The sequence below is a fragment of the Sinocyclocheilus grahami genome, unplaced genomic scaffold, assembly GCF_001515645.1.
Source record: "Sinocyclocheilus grahami isolate Dianchi unplaced genomic scaffold, SAMN03320097.WGS_v1.1 scaffold991.1, whole genome shotgun sequence".
Taxonomy (NCBI): Eukaryota; Metazoa; Chordata; class Actinopteri; order Cypriniformes; family Cyprinidae; genus Sinocyclocheilus; species Sinocyclocheilus grahami.
In genome coordinates, this window is record NW_015506170.1 from 238,645 (window position 1) to 255,692 (window position 17,048).

At 40.1% G+C, this 17,048-nt stretch overlaps 2 protein-coding genes across 2 annotated transcripts in view; one reads left to right on the forward strand and one right to left on the reverse strand.

Annotated features, from left to right (window-relative positions):
- Window positions 1–3,559, reverse strand: part of LOC107565275 (immunoglobulin superfamily member 5-like) — a gene marked incomplete at its 5' end in the record, with an annotated part of 5,214 nt that extends 1,655 nt beyond the window's left edge. The window contains 5 exons of the mRNA XM_016250497.1: window positions 47–135; window positions 264–291; window positions 488–607; window positions 924–1,205; window positions 3,241–3,559. Of these exons, the coding sequence (XP_016105983.1) occupies window positions 47–135; window positions 264–291; window positions 488–607; window positions 924–1,205; window positions 3,241–3,559 (838 nt within the window). The remainder of the gene's footprint in view (window positions 1–46; window positions 136–263; window positions 292–487; window positions 608–923; window positions 1,206–3,240) is intronic.
- A 5,739-nt stretch (window positions 3,560–9,298) lies between these two features.
- LOC107565258 (high mobility group nucleosome-binding domain-containing protein 3-like) lies at window positions 9,299–13,034 on the forward strand. Its single transcript, XM_016250480.1, has 6 exons — window positions 9,299–9,544; window positions 11,471–11,497; window positions 11,593–11,622; window positions 11,734–11,769; window positions 11,869–11,976; window positions 12,070–13,034. The coding sequence occupies exons 1-6, from the start codon at window positions 9,527–9,529 to the stop codon at window positions 12,115–12,117; spliced, it is 267 nt and encodes an 88-aa protein (XP_016105966.1). The 5' UTR covers window positions 9,299–9,526; the 3' UTR covers window positions 12,118–13,034.
- The last annotated feature ends 4,014 nt before the right edge of the window (window positions 13,035–17,048 follow it).

Genomic DNA, 17,048 nt, shown 5'->3' on the forward strand with positions numbered 1-17,048 from the left:
TATATATATGAGATACCCCTGTGTATGTTAGTTTAAGCATACACACCATCATGTCCATCTCTAATATATCCTCGGTTGTCCTGTCCTCGCTCGTTTTCTGTGGCAGGCGTCCCATTCTGGGACTGGATTCGTGCCCTGAAACGGAAGCCCAGACCTGTTAACAAGCCACTCACAGTAATAAAGGTTGTCAAAGAAATTGTTTCCTCAATTTCACATTACTGTGGATTTTCAGTCCCTGTAAAATTCAAAAGCTAATTTCTCACCTCCTGATCTCCTCTTGGTAGCTTGACTCTGTAGAAAAGAAACAATAAAATGAGCTGATTACAATTTAAGACCAGAATTACATCAGTAATTTAAGATGCTTGGCTAGGTCCAGTTAGCGTAACGCAATCTGGCTGCAAAAAGTATTTTTTGTCGGATGCACGTACTAATGCAAATAATCTGGCTTACATTGGGAAAATTGGGATTCATCCCCTCAAATACTCACTTTTCTTCCTTCTCATGCAGAAGAAAATAATTCCGTAGATGATTAGAAACAATAGAGCCGCAGCGCTGAAGGCCACAGTGATAGCGATCAACACCGTCTGGTCTCTTTTAGCAAGCTTTTCTTGAACAGAAACAGATAAGGGAATCATGCATCCTCTTCATCTTGTGCCAAACAGGACAGCAAAGTTATCATTGCAATTAGCTCTGATTATAATATTAAACTTTATGTGGCTGGATTGGTGTTTGCAGTGCCCTCTATCTGTTGCCGAAAGGAACTCTTCTCATTTGTGGGTGGAATTAAAAAGGACCCTGTTTGTTGTACTATGTTTAGAATTTCCGATTCTGTTTGTGTTTATCATTGGAATAGAATTGATCATTTGTGATCTTTTATCATTTCTGATCACTCATAAAAATAAAAACATGTTTATTGTTCTTACCAACGGTCAGAAAGACAGTGCTGCTGTCCGGTGTGCTCAGGGCAGGTACCTTGACCAGACACTGAACAGAAGAATTTTTGACGGCAGTGATCGTCAGCGTGCAGTTGGAGTTAAACAGATTTCCCTGTGTTACAGAGCTTCTGTTGCAGGAATTTGCCACTCCATTTACAGACCAGGACATGTTGGGTTCAGGAAACCAGCCCACGGCCCGGCACTGGAACTCCGTCTGAGCTCCTTCCGTTTTGTTCTGATTTCCACCTACAATCTCCACACTGCCACGTTCTGGAAAACAACAGAGCAGAATTATCTCTTCGAACACACACTCTGCCTTAATCACTATGGATTTGTGAGTTTGCTTTAATGACGGTTGGGCCTGTCTTGAAACATGGTCCACGTTAATTAAGAAGTAGATTATTATTGATTATCTGCACTTTGAGATGTAATCGGATAATTTCCCATGGGACAGCAGGACAGGTGACTCACAGGTGTGGCTGATAGGTTTTGTTTTGCTTTGTGCTGCACTTTGTACTTTTTGTGGTCCATCATAAAAGCGCCGACAGATCTTATAAAGCAAAACTCCATTCACTTACAGTGTATCAAAGAATGAAGAAATTATTTAAATATACATGCTTGCTAAACTGCCATATTTTGTGGTTATGTTGGCCTTCTGTTGATACATTTTAAAGCTGAAATGTCTGATACTGAATATTCTGACACAATATATAAAAAATAATAATTTATTATAATAATGATTTATTATGAAAGTTAAACAAGCACCTGGAACCATGGATCATGCACCTGACAAAAAATGAGCAAAATTAACTTGCAACTGTTTAGATGTTTAAACGAAACGACTTGATTTATTGTCTATTTATTTTGGAATCAATTTAAAGAGAAATATAAATATATTTTGAATAGTTTTAAAAAATGTATGATTTATTTATTTATTTATTTCATTTTTGTAATTAATCAAGCTATTGTGCAATTTAAAAACATCAAAGATACAAATAATGAATAAATAAAATGAATACATGATAGATAGATAGATAGATAGATAGATAGATAGATAGATAGATAGATAGATAGATAGATAGATAGATAGATAGATAGATAGATAGATAGATAGATAGATAGATAGATAGATAGATAGATAGATAGATAGAAAGTAATATTGAATATCATCTGGATTGGGAAGAATTTGGTGAGAAATATTTGAGTTACTTTTAAGATGTTTGACTTTATGTATCATGGCAAGTCTGAGCACAGTTTGGAATATTGTTGAGATTTCTTGAAATGTGAAATTATTAGGGAGTCTCCATTTGGTCGCATTTTAATTTTGTTGTCTAGGAGAAACAATAACTCCTGTTATTTAGTTGATATATATTTATTTGATCCACAAAGGTTATTTTAGTGCTGATGAGGGCATCTGGGAATGTTCTAGCCGAATTTTACACTCTGTCATGCATAAAACTGCTGAGTAATGTTTAAAGGTTGTAAAGATCAGCATATCGATTTAGGTGCTGGAACTCACTTAGGCTCAAAGATGAAGCCTGAAGCAAGAAGGTAGGTGCTGTTGAAGAGTGTTATTTAACATTCAAACCATGACAAATATCATTAAGGTTGCAGCTTTGCATCTGAGAAGCAGTAGCTACATTAAAAATAAAAATAACATTAGTTATAAAGCTTAAGGGAGATCAAATCATGCTTTTGTGTTTGTCTGCTTTTAATTGTTTACTTAAAGTCTTGTTTAATGTTCTTAAAAAGACTGGATCATACAGTTCAAAGAGATTCAGCAGTCCCCATGCAAATACACTTTCAATTTTCTTTCTTGAAGTTCAGGGTCAGTACATTTTTAAAATGTTTTTCAAATAAGTCTCGTATGCTCACAAAGACTGCATTTAAGTTGTTCAAAAATGTCGTAAAAGCAGTAATATTGTGAAATATTTTTACAAGTTCAATTAACTATTTTATATTTTTTAATCATTTAAAGTTAATTCGAATATTATCAATGTTGAAAACATTTTTCAGGATTCTTTGATAAACAGAAAGTTCAAAAGCAGCATTTATTTGAAATAGAAATCACTTTTAATCAGTTTGCATCCTTGTTTCATAAAAGTATTCCCCAAACTTCTGTCTGTCTTTAAATATATTTTTTAAATGGTCTGCTTTAATTATCTGTAGCTGCTCTGTCTTGATCACTTTCTCTCGTATACTCTCATATTTCATTCTCAGTCATATTTCTATAGTCAAAACATTTTACGTCATGTGGCATGGATCAGTTCAAATGAGACACAATAGAACTTAAAACACTGCTTACCTTGTACAGACAGTGTGGCCAATCGAGGCTCTCCACCCAAAACCTGACAGGTGACTTCCCCCGCATCGTCTCTCTGCACATTGCTAATTATAAACTCCCATTTGTAATCTCCAGGCGTGGTGAAATTTTGGGCAGAAAAGCGATCTGTGCTGTTAAACACCCCAGATGCTTCCAGAATGGTGATAACCAAGCGTCCATTGACCATCCAGTTCATGACAAATGGGGGCTGAGTTGTGCTGCAGTTGAACCGAGCCTGCGAACCACGGAGCACCGCTGCATTTAGAGGCTGTAGCTGCACCTGAGCCGAGGCCACTGCAGTGAACAACACACAAGTAACAAATTATTCCAAACACTTCCACGGAGTTAAATCATATTTAAAGGAAATGAGCATTAAGGGTAATTATTGGTATATTTTATGCTTTTTTCCCCCTCTTTTGAAATAAAATAAAAGAGCGTTAACTTGGAGCTGAGCAAAATTAGATAATATACAGACCGGGGCTAGTTGTCACAGTGGCTATATCTCAGTAAATATGAGATTTTGAGTGATAAGTCAATAATGAAATACACAAATTTGTGGGTTTTGTGTGTGTTTTTGTTCTAGCAGTGAACGTTTGTGAAATTTGTCCTTCAATCTGAAATGAACTAAATAAATGAAGCTAAATAAAATATTCTAACCAGTATCATTATATTATTGTGCATTTCTTAAATGACAAGTTGCCACACGTTTTACATTTTACAAATTTACACAAGTTATTAATTACAATACTTGTTTTTATTTTGCTTTTTAATGGCAGGTTTCATCATCTCATTTCATTAGAGGGAGGTCTCAACATATAATGTTACAAAATCATATATAAACCTACTCTGAGAAATATTGACTGGAACACACACACACACACACAAAACAACTCTGAGAACACCTTGGGCCTGTACCATGAGGGTAATTAAACAAATTCAGAGCTACAGAATGTTTCGAATTAACAAAACCAAACCACTCCAGTCCGGCTTTGTTGGTACCATGATGCTGATCATCAACTTTCTTTATAAACTCAGGCTTTGATCCTGAGTTTAATAATAATAATAAAATCAGAAGCAAACAGCCAATCACATGTCTTGCAACACAGAGCAAGTGTGATTCAGTTCTCAGGAGAGAGCCAGCTAGATTTAAAACTCTGCTAAAGAAAGTGAAAGAAAGCTGAAAAAAATACTGAAAAAAAAAAGAAATGATCTTGCTCTAGTGCAGTCACCAGTGAAACTTGTGAAGTTAGTATACAGTGGGTATAAAAGAAGCACCCTCCTTTAAAATAATCAAATTTTGTTGCTTTGCAGACTGAAATGAAGACAGACACCATTTTTTTATCCAGCTGTATTTGCTCAGTGCAACTTATCATCCAAGTGAAAGATATGACACCAACATGTCAGAAAAAAAACAAAACAGAATCACTGAGATGGAAAAAGGATCACCCCCCTTGTGTCAGTATTTTGTTGAACCACCTTTTGCTTTAATTACAGCCTTTAGTCTGTTTGGATATGTCTCTAAACTTTGCTATATTTGCCCAATTTGATGGTGAGTGTTTGTGGACTGCAGTCTTCAAGTAATTCCACAGATTTTCAATGGGGTTTAAGTCTGAGCTCTGACTGGGCCATGCAAGGACATTCACCTTTTTCTCCTTCAACCACTGTGTGCTCAGTTTTGCTGTGTGCTTTCGGTCACTGTCATGTTGGAAGGTAAACTTTCTTCCCATAGACAACTTTCTGGCAGAGGGCTGCTGAGTTTCCTCAAGAATTTAACTGTATTGTGCCCCATCCATTTTTCCTTCTATCCTGACAAGTGCTCCAGTCCCTGCTGCAGAGAAACACCCCAGAACAGGATATTACCACCTCCATGCTTTACTGTAGGAATGCTGTTATTTGGAGCAGTATTGGATTTTCGCCAGAGATAGCGTTTGGTGTTGAGGCCAAATAATTCAAGTCTCATCAATCAATTTTAGTCTCATCTGTCTCAGAATATTCAAGGTGTGTTTTGGCAAAGCTCAGTTGTGACTGCATGTGGCCTTTCTTGAGGAGTGGCTTTTTTCTTGCAACACTCCCATACAAGCATTTGTGGAGAGTTTGTGATATTGTAAGTACATGCACACAATGGCCACTCTTTGTCATAAATTCCTGCAGCTGCTTCAGAGTTGCTGTAGGCCTCTTGGTTGCCTCTCTGACCAGTTTCCTCTTGCTGTTTCATCCAATTTGGAGCGACATCCTGATCCAGTGAGGGTCTGTGTTGTACCAAATACCTTCCTCTTCTTAATAATAAACTTTACTGTGCTTCTAGGCATTGATAAAGCCTTTGAATTATTTTTTGTATCCATAGTAATATCCTATCAACCACCCAAAACATCCCAACAACTGCATAGCAATGCACAACAACTAGGCTTCTCAGAACTCCCTAGCAAAGTCATAGCAACAACCTAGAAACCTCCACGAACACCATAGCAACCACGCAGAAACACATGAAACCCACTCAGAATTCCCAAGCAAATGCAAAACACCCAATAAACAACCCAGAACACCTTCACAACCATATAACAACATACTAAAAACCCCTTACACCCTAGCAAATGCATAACAACACCCTAAAACCACCAAGAACACCTCAACAACAACATAACACACTAAAACCCCTCACACCCTAGCAAATGCATAGTAATACCCTAGAACCCAAACAGGGGCCAGTTAACTTAGCCTCTATGTTAAGAACTAGTCTGACCAACTAGTAGTTAGCCAAGGGGTAATCAGTCTTATTTTTGGATTAAACTTAGACTAAAAAAAAAAGACTAAGAAGAAAATAAGACTTTTTATGCAACCAGCCCCAAAGCACCCTAGCCACCACAAAGTTCTTCTGGAATTCTTTGTAAGTAAACGCACATAGAGATTGGCAGCACGTTGGTGTTTAGCATGTGAAATAAAGCAAACACTGAGGACATGGTGCTCATGAGTTGTTAGGACCTCATTGTACACTTGTGTTATGTGTTTTCTCAGTGACGTGATCACATGCACAATGATCTCACCCTCACATGTATGTTTAGTTAGCAGCTTTGTAATCAAGCATGGCACTGATCACTTCAGTGCCCCTTTCCTTCCTGTCTTAACTGAAGTTTAAGGATAGCAACAGTCTTCAATTGTGACCTGTTATCTGAAACTCAGTGGCCACACCTACTACACCCACCCCCCATCCCATTCCTGCAGGAACATACAGACATGGGAGAACTTCATGGGGGAGGGGACTTCAGTTGCTGGTAGTGGTTGTGAAATTGCAAGGGTCTGGATAAGGAGATAGCAATGTAGTTAAAGACATGACTGATTTTCATGATGATGTGGACTAGGAAACTACAGGAGCCCTAGAAATGGGGACCTTAGACATAAACATTCCACTTATGCCTTATGAAATATTTAGTTCCACAAATCACTTTTTATACTATATTTATTGAAAACCAACCATTTACTGGTGCTTTGGAGAAACCAGGAGATCTTCACAAGAAGAACCTGTAGTGTAACATCAAGACTTTTTTTAACCTCAAAAGAATCGTAGCAAACTCAAGAACATTATATAGCAAAAATATGGTACTTGATAAGAAAATGTTCTTTGCTGAAACCAATGTGCTGAAAACATCCCAGTTCTTGCATGGCCAGCATAATCATCGGACATGTCACCCATTGAGCATGTTTGGGATGCTCTGCATCGGCGTATACGACAGCGTGTTCCAGTTCCTGCCAATATCCAGCAACTTCGCACAGCCATCGAAGAGGAGTGGACCAACATTCCACAGGTCACAATCAACAACCTGATCAACTCTATGCGAAGGAGATGTGTTGCACTGCGTGAGGCAAATGGTGGTCACACCAGATACTGACTGGTTTTCGGACCCCCCGGACCCCCCAATACAGTAAAACTGCACATTTTAGAGTGGCCTTTTATTGTGGCCAGCCTAAGGCACACCTGTGCAATAATCATGCTGTCTAATCAGCATCTTGATATGCCACACCTGTGAGGTGGATGGATTATCTCGGCAAAGGAGAAGTGCTCACTAACACAGATTTAGACAGATTTGTGAATAATGTATGAGAGAAATAGGCCTTTTGTGTACATAGAAAAAGACTTAGATCTTTGAGTTCAGCTCATGAAAAATGGGGGCAAAAACAAAAGTGTTCAGTATATCTATATATATATATCTATATAAAACTTGCCCCTTTTAGACTTGCACTCTATTCATTTACTAACTGCTTGTTTTCTTTAAAACAAACACTAACTTCTCTAACCTTTTTGTATACTATCTATTTGTTTTCTTTTTATTTATTATACAATTAACAAAAGCAAAAAAAATGTCTCTAACACTAGCTTGCTCTATTCTTTTTCTATTTTATCTGTTTTCTTTTTATTTATTATATACATTTAAAAAAAAAACTTGCTACGTGTACTGTGTTAAGCTAACTGAGACTTAGCACTTGCATATCATTAAAAGCATCTGCTAAATATAAATGTAATATACAACATACTACTTAACATCCCTGATAGCACATATACATCACGGAGACGTCTACTTGTATACAAAAATATTATTATATTTATTTACATCTGCAATATGTCTGCAAGACATATTTTTTAGTGTTTGCTCATCTGCAATGCGTCTATTGGACGTTTCCTATTAGATGTCAAATAGACATTTAGAAGACGTCTTTAAGATGTTTAGGATTTAGAATGTATGTAAAACTGACATCTAAAAGACATATATCAGATGTTTGTACACAGCAGATGCTTTCCAGATGAAGCGATCTTTAACGGACATCTTGTAGACGTAGGCTATGTGTGCTATCTGGGATCCTATACTATATAATTACTACTTAATAAATCTACGCAAAAGTCTCCCAAAAGATTTAAATGTGGCCAAATATTCAGCATTCTGATTCTACCTTTTTACAATAACTATAGAAATTTCCGTGTATTTTTGCAATTTATTTAAGAAATGTCCATTAGCTTTCTCAGGTTTTCCTTAAGAATATATAATTATTATTACTATTATTTTTGTTATTACTTGTCAAAATGCTATGTTCTGCTTTTAATATTTCCATTTTGGCATGATGTTCTGTTATATTTATAAATCCAAGTGTTAACATAATGTTATAAGACACTTTATAAGATATATATTTTTAATAACATGGATTTTTTTCCCACTTATTTATATTTTAAGCATTTTAACACTAAAAGCAAAAACAAAACACCTAAACAAAATAATTAAAATGGCACAGGAGCTGCAGCTTCATTCATTTTGCATCATATTTGCGCTGTAGATTTCAGCAACGGCAACTTTTGTTGGTGTGACACAAGTCAAATGTTTGCTGTGGAATCTGTGCACAGTCGCCATTTTCTCCTGCAAAACCTTTGCACGCACGCGGGCCTTTAAAAGCCCAACGGCTCCGAGGTCCCTTTTAAATCCGGCTCCTAAAATAACTCGCACACATCTGGAAACCATAGAAAAAAACCGAACAGCCTTAGATTGCGCAACGTTTATGATCTAATCGCATGGAAATTAAAGATGGGAATATGACTTGGTATTTTCCTAACATTTTAAATCGACAACAGAACCGACCAAATCTCTCTTCACTAGCTCAAAGTTATTGCAAAAACAAATAATACACCAACTGATTGGCATGCAAAAGTGTCCACACGGGTATCTTGCTATGATTTGAAAATGTGCATGAGTCTCCGCAGTCCAATCACCGGGAGCAGGAGGCGGAGAGACGGATTTGATAATCCTACTATGGTGAAGACGTGGCTTATGAATATTAAATGAGCATAATTGCGTTCATTCGGATTGGCTTAAAGGCAGTCGTTGGCAAGGGGACGCTAGTCTGCTGGCCAATGAGCGAATCCTACTATCAGTATGGAATGGCTCATGAATATTAATCAAGGTAAGTGACTGGACGCTCACGGAAGGTTGCCAGGTTGCGTCATCAATGTCTCATTAATATTCATAAGATGGGGCTTCGCCATAGTGGGAATCGAAAATTCACTGTCAGCTCGGCCTGTGATGAATTGAATAGGGAAGAAGGAGGAGGAGGAGGAGAATCCAATCCGGTTTGAGCAGGTTTTTGTTTCGGACGAGCGTTAACGTGTTCCTATACTGTGTGAATCCTTAACCGAGCTCAACACACAGTGTCGACTGGTTTTCAGCGTTAAATCAGTGCATCTTGCTTTTGTAACCGCTTTGATTTTTGCGTGTTGTACAAACCCACAGCCATGCCTAAAAGGAGCAAAGTAAGTAGCGCATTGGTTTCCTAATTTATCGAGGCACCATCTTTAATAGAACATGCAGTATAAAAAAAGCAAAAGAGGAATCAAAAGAATAGTGCATGTGCACTTTGCATGCAAATGTGCTTATTTTTTGTGTCCAACTGCAGCAGTATTCGTGCATTTTTGTTTGCATATTCGTGTTTTAATAAACGCGTTTTAATTTGAGAGCGCGCGACTGAGATTTTTTTTCTCCCATCAGAGTTGATTAAAACCCATGCTTAATTTTTATGCATGCGCGGATGTAGAATATAATTTGTGTGTGCATGTGTCGTGTTTTTGTTTACAAATAGACGAAGTCCCTGTCGACATCAGACAAAGGGGGTGTAACGATATTAGTTTTCGTTTATGTGCAGTTTATACAGTCGGGCGACCGAAAGGCTGTCGCGCGCAGGACATCAAATCAGATCGTTGCATGGAATATTTATGAATTTATCTATCACATGCAGTTTTTGTTTTTAGTAGGGTTGGCTAAAATTGCACGTAAATGTCTTTGTAAAGGCTCGGGGTTTTTTTTAGTGTCATGGCTGCCCTTACGCTTAACCCTGATGATTTAACCTCGCTGTGGGTCTGAAAACACGGTGACAGACGGTGCAATATTTTATCCTGCAGCTCATAGTCGTGCATTAGGGATTAAATTCGTGCATTAGGGCTTTAGTGCACGATTGCGTCTCGATATATTTGATCGTGCAAGTGCCAGATTATGCAATGGCGGTATTCTTGCACATCATAGCGCCACTGTTTGGTGTTTCCTATTATTCTGGTACACTCTGTAGTGTTTTTTCTCTTCCTCTTGCGGCTGTGCACCTCGGGATATTGTATTTGAAAGCGAATGGCGGGAATGTCATGGAGTGGGGTCGGTGGGGCGAGAGCAAATCTCCATTAATCAGCGTTGAATGAGACGGTGTGCATGAAGGGGGCGGCGCGCGCAAGACTGCAATAAAAACGGACCGAGCAGCACAGTATTGGAGAACGGAGGCAGGACATAAACACTTATTAATTACTGGCTGTGTGTTTGGGAGTCGTTTATAAATAATCCACAAACAGTACGAAACGTAGAGCAACAATGTTCGAACCCCGAGTGAATGACTCAAATGATCCGATTCTTTTAAATAATGAATCAAAACCATACGTGGCGACCAGTGTAGTCCGGTTCTCGAACGAATGACTCGAAGGAGCCGACTCATTCTTAGTGAATCAATAATATACAACTCGATTATTCCAGTTCCCTATGGAATGGTTTTTATTAGCCCCTTTTCTAATGAATCTTATTAATCAATTAAAGCGGTTACTAAAGTCACAGTTGATGAAAACTGATTCACTTATGAAACCACAAGTTATTTACTTTGGCCATGTCTGCCTGGAAAGGAATCAAGACCCGTTTCTGTGTTATGTTGTACTCAAGGCTCGCTTATATTATTGTAGTACTGACTGGTTATTCATGTCAACGTAGTTTTATTCATTTTTAATAAGTAATGTTTTATTAAAATCAATAAATATAGGCGATTTTGTACCACGTGTTTTGATTGTTTTGGTATTTTAATCAATCATTGGCTGGCCTCTAAAACTAGAAAAAGTCATTAAAAAGTCTATAAACATCTTTTGCTGTTGTATTAAATGTATTTATGATTTATTATATCTGTTCTGTTATTATCTCATTTGAAGAAATATTCTCAAAATATGTTTTCTCAAAAGTACTAAAAGAATTAATACAGAGGAATCAGAATCAAAATAAAAGAAATGTGTACAATTCCCATCCCGACCTGATGAGCTAGACTGTTTTAGCTAATACATTTAGCCATTTTCTACATGCAACTTGTGTTATTCAGATGCATCTGTTATAAATTACACTGATGGACTTGAGAGTAATGCTTTCTCTTTTTTCCCCCATAGGCGAACAATGATACTGAAGTCACTGAGGTAAGCAGATCTCACTCCTTATTGCATAAAAATAAAATAAATATTTTATTGCATCAAAATAAGGTACATGTTTTAAACTTGTTATTACTTTGCAGCCTAAAAGAAGGTCGGAGAGGTTGGTAAACGTGAGTATTCATGTTTTACTTTTATATAAAGTTCTCATTCATTCAACAGATATGGCAATTATTTATATTCTTTATTTACTAATTGATGTTTTATAACGTTTTCCTTGTTAGAAACCTGCACCCCAAAAGGCAGCGCCTAAGCCAAAGGTAACAAAACTCTTTAATTAAGAAGAATGCTAAAAACCTAGATGAAGTTATGAATTATAATTTGGCAATAATATAAAAAAATAATTTAACACATTGTAGAAGGTGGCTGCCAAGCCTAAGAAAACAAAGGAACCCAAGGAGCCCAAGGAGGAGGAGAAGAAAGAGGAGGTGCCCGCAGAAAACGGAGAAACAAAAGCTGACGGAGAGGTAACATAGTCATATACTGGCAAATCGTACATATAAAACCTAAAATGATTTTTGTTTTTTCTATGTAATCTAATGCCAATGATGTTTTTTCAGGCATCGGCAACAGAAGACGCCGACAAGAAGGGAGAAGACGGGGAATAACTTTGCTGAGGTCTCATCTTTTACCAGCACTCCCTGTACCTCTTTTCTTGTACAGTTCAGGGGAATATTTTTATCTACTATTTTCTAAAGGCAGGTTTTTTAGTAGTTTGATTGTAGAGACACATTTTTTATGGAAGAAAATAAACATTTTGAAAGTGATCTCATCATATTCATCGTTTTTACATTGGGCAGAAAAAACTACCGTCATCGTAAATGTCGACAGGCTCTCTGCTCTCGCTTTCAAAGTGCGAGGTAGAGGGGAAGGTTGCAGGCATGTCGTTTACACAGACAGCTGGACATCTTACCGAGCTTGTCCGAATGACTAACATTCCATTGGCTCTATGAGGGATTTTGTTTTTTTGTGTGTGTGTGTAACCTGTAATGTGTGTTTGGGGAGGGAGGGAGGGGTGGGCAAATATCTCATTGTTTATAAGGCGAAAGATTACTTGTAGAACGTTTGTAAGCTGTGTTCCATATGTTAACTGCAGTTCTCCATAATCATTTCTGCTAAATAAACATATTCTCTAGTACTGGAGTTCATGTCAGGCCTGTGATTCGTGTGTATTGATTTTGTCTCTTCTGTGATAGTACCACAATACATTTGTAAAACTGCTGTGAAAAAGTTTTTGGGGGCTTTAAGTCCAGTTTGTGTTATGGTACCAATGGCAGACGTGGGATGAATATCTCCACAAAGCCAGCAATTCTTTAATATCCAAACACATTATTAAAATGGAAAATTTGAGACGAATGAGTCATTATGTGTAAAATCTTTTTAGTTGTAAAGCGTTCTGACCAGCAGTAGCAGTATTTTTGTGGGACTTCGATATCAAGTATAAATGTACAGTTTCTTTTGATCATTGTTTATAGATGTATCTCTGTGTGTTATGGTTCAAGACAATAAAAAATCAGTTGTGATACCCTGTTCTCCCTTTGATTTTGAAGTTACATTCATTACTGTAGGTGTAATTATACTTGCATTGTATTAAAAGATTGATATATTAAAGGTACAATATGTAATTTTTCACCACTAGAGGGTGCGTATTCAAAATAAACAAAGAAGCAAAGGCATAGTTTGATGACGCAGTGACTTGAGTGGAATCATGGGAGTTGTCTTCATCCCCACAGCCGATGCAATCCGACGGGACTCGGGCAGAAATCATGTTCATGGTTGAGATAATGATTTATTAACAGTAGAATGAAGCAGGGTGAGGCTGAAAGCTGTCGAAGCGAAACGAGGCCGCTGAACGAGCGTGACACACGGCTCAAAAGCAGCGGAGCTTTTATTATGCCACAGTCGACCGCTTCCGCTTTTTCCGGTCGTGCGTATGTGGGAAAAAAGCAGCTGTTTTATCTTACTAGATACGTTTGAAAGTTCTGTTATAATGCTACTCTGTGCGGTCGTCACTGATCTATTAAAATGCACAACATATTAAAGTGTCTTTGGTGTTTCCATGTTTTCTACAAAACAAAACCAGAAATCGAGGGGTTATGACGTCATTGGCAGGCGATACAATGACACTATAGACACGGTCCGTGTCACTATTTAAAATTGCTTATTTCTCTGGGATACTGTAAGTACACAAGTCGGCAAAATATATAACACTGTTCTAGTGGTTTTTGGATATTTTAATAAAAAAATCGTACATATTGTGCCTTTAAATGAACTGGGTGATTAAAACGAGATGATGTTTCTGCAATTTCAAATGCTGCAATTTGTTCTGCATGTACCATGGTATGTTTAAAAAAAATACCATTGTATTACTTAGGGTTATTACTGTTACGGCGTAACCAGAACATGAGACGTGCGGATCCATGTGCAAAGCTTTTATTAAGACGTGGTCATAAACAGACATAGGTCAGACATAGGCAAACTGGTATGTAGAAGACAAGGCAAGGGTAGTCCGGTAAACAAGCGAGGGTCAGTCGACAACGAACGTAATCCAACAGGGCGAGACTAGAGAGATGATCCAGGTACAAAGCAAAGGTCCAGGCAGGGGCAAACAGTATCCGAACAGGGCAAGACGAGAGAGGTAATCCAAAGTACACAGTCAATGATCAGAAGACGAGGAAACAGACAAGGCAAGACTAGGCTAGACTAAGAAACTTAAAGCAGGCTCCGTAACTTAGCTATCACAACTAGCGATATGCGCATACAATACTCGGCCACCTGAAAGGGATCTGAGTGAGTGTTATATAGTGAATGTGTGATTGGTTACAGCTGTGTGCAATCAGTGCTGTGTGCAATCAGTGCAATGGATGATGGGATATGTAGTCCGGGATGACATGCAACAGTTTGTGTAGTGCGAGAGTAAATGTAATGGAAGGGTGACCTCTGGTGGTGATTGAATGGAAGTCCATGGACAGGATTCGTGACATACCCCCCCAAAGGAGTGGCTTTCAGACGCTTTACGATTCAGGAGGGCGGTGGAGCGGAGGCGGAACAGGGGGTGGGACGGAGGGCCAGGTCCACGTGGAAGTGGAGAGACCGGGGACTGAGGCAGGACCGGCGGAGCAGGGAGCCAGGGCGGAGCCGGCAGTACAGGTGGAGCTGAGGACCACCACAGCAGAGCAGACGGGACCGAAAATCCCCACGGCGGAGCAGAAGACCACCAGAACCAGAAAGCAGACCACCACAGCGAAGCAGAAGACCACCAGAGCCGGAGCAGACAGAGCAGAAGACCACCAGGCCGGAGCAGATGGGACTGAACCCCACCAGGGCGGAGCAGACAGAGCAGAAGCCCACCACGGAGGGCCAGATTGGTTAGGAGACCCTGGCAGATACTGAAACCTAGGAAAAGCAGAGATACGAGAGACAGGAAGTGCATTCACGGTAACAAGGATCAAGGCAGGGAACACAAGAAGTTCATTAAAGGTTTTCATGGCAGTGACAGACAGAGATGAGAATTCCTGAACGGCCCTTGTAGCTGCAGCAGAACAGTCAGTAAGTTCACAGACAGCATCTTCAGGTGTGACAGATAAGCCAGAGAGTTCAGAAACAGCTTCTTTGGCTGGATTGAGACAGGGCAATAATTCGCAAATGGCCTCTTTGGCCAGTTCAGGATGAGACAATAGTTCGTAAACGGCCTCCATAGCCGTAACAGGATGGACAGAGAGTTCACAGACGACCTCCTTGGCCGGAACAGAACAGGCAAAGAGTTCACAGACGGCCTCCATAGCCGTGACAGGACAGGACGAGGATTCGCAGACGGCCTCCATAGCCGTGACAGGACAGGCAGAGAGTTCACAGACGGCCTTCATAGCCATTACATGACGGGCAGAGAGTTCACAGATGGCCTTCATAGCTGTGACAGGACGAGCAGAGATTTCGCAAATGGCCTCTATAACCATGACAGGACAGGCAAAGAGCTCACAAACGGCCTCCATAGCCGTGACAGGACAGGAAGTGAGTTAACAGACGGCCTCCATGGCCGTGACAGGACGGGAAGTGAGTTCGCAAACGGCCTCTATAGCCGTGACAGGACAGGCAGTGAGCTCACAAAAGGCTTCCATGGCCGTGACAGGACGGGAAGTGAGTTCGCAAACAGCCTCTATAGCCATGACAGAACGGGCAGTGAGTTCACAGACGGCCTCCATAGCCGTGACAGGACGGGCAGAGAGTTCACAGACGGCCTTGTAGCCGTGACAGGACAAACAGGAAGTTCACAGGTGGGTACTACAGACACCTCGGGAGGTTCTGCAGCAGGTGCCGCCACCTCTGGAGGTTCTACAGTAGTGCCCTCAAGATACAGGGAGAGTTCGGCAAAGGTTCCTTCGACCTTGACATGACAGGTTGAAAGTGCGTTTCTGGGTACCACCACCACGCAAGGAGCTGAAGCGTGCTCCACCGCTTCGGGAGGTTCTGCAGCATGCGCCGCCACCTCTGGAGAAACTGCAGAGGGCATCATTGCTTCGGGGAACACAGCAGTGAGCACCACTACCTCAGGAGATTCTGCAGCTTCAGCCGCCACCTCTGGAGACCTAATAGTGGACGCCGCCACCTCTGGGAGTTCTGTGGTGGTGTATGCAGCCCAAACACACCAAAAAGCGATCCCCATCAGGTGAAACATTTCAGACAGGGGAATAAGTTCAGGAACAGAAGGGTTAGAGTGAGTGGGTTTGGGGATATCAGCTGTGCGTGCAGACACCAGTGGTGTATCCCTCACACTAGATACCAGACGGGGATACCGAAAGACTGACCTTGAAGATCTGGGTGCAACAGACAGGACATGACAAGACTCCTGACGATCAGCTGTGACGTGACGTGACTCTGGTTGATCAGCCGTGACGTGACTCTGGAAGATCAGCCGTGACGTGACGTGACTCTGGATGATCAGCCGTGACGTGATTCTGGATGATCAGCCGTGACGTGACGTGACTCTGGATGATCAGCCGTGACTTGACTTGGTTCATGAAGATCAGCCGTGACTTGACTTGTTTCATGAAGATCAGCTGTGACTTGACTTGGTTCATGAAGATCAGCTGTGACTTGACTTGCCTCATGACGATCAACTGTGACTTGACTTGGTTCACGACGATCAACTGTGATTTGACTTGATTCATGATGATCAACTGTGACTTGACTTGACTCATGAAGAATAACTGTGACTTGACTCATGAAGATCAACTGTGACTTGACTTGCCTCATGGCAATCAACTGTGATTTGACTTGATTCATGACGATTAATTGTGACTTGACTTGACTCATGAAGAGCAGCTGTGACATAATGGGGTGCTGTTGCGTCCGCCATTTTGCGATCAAACTCCGCTGTCGCCACCATTTTGTGAGCGTGCTCTAGTGTGGCCGCCATTACACATGCGGACTCGTCGTCATGTTTCTCCGCAACCCCCACCGTGAACACGGAGTCAACACACAGCAGAGCAAAATCCAAAAAATAGCTTAGAGAAGAACATGGACCCTCATGGATTAATCG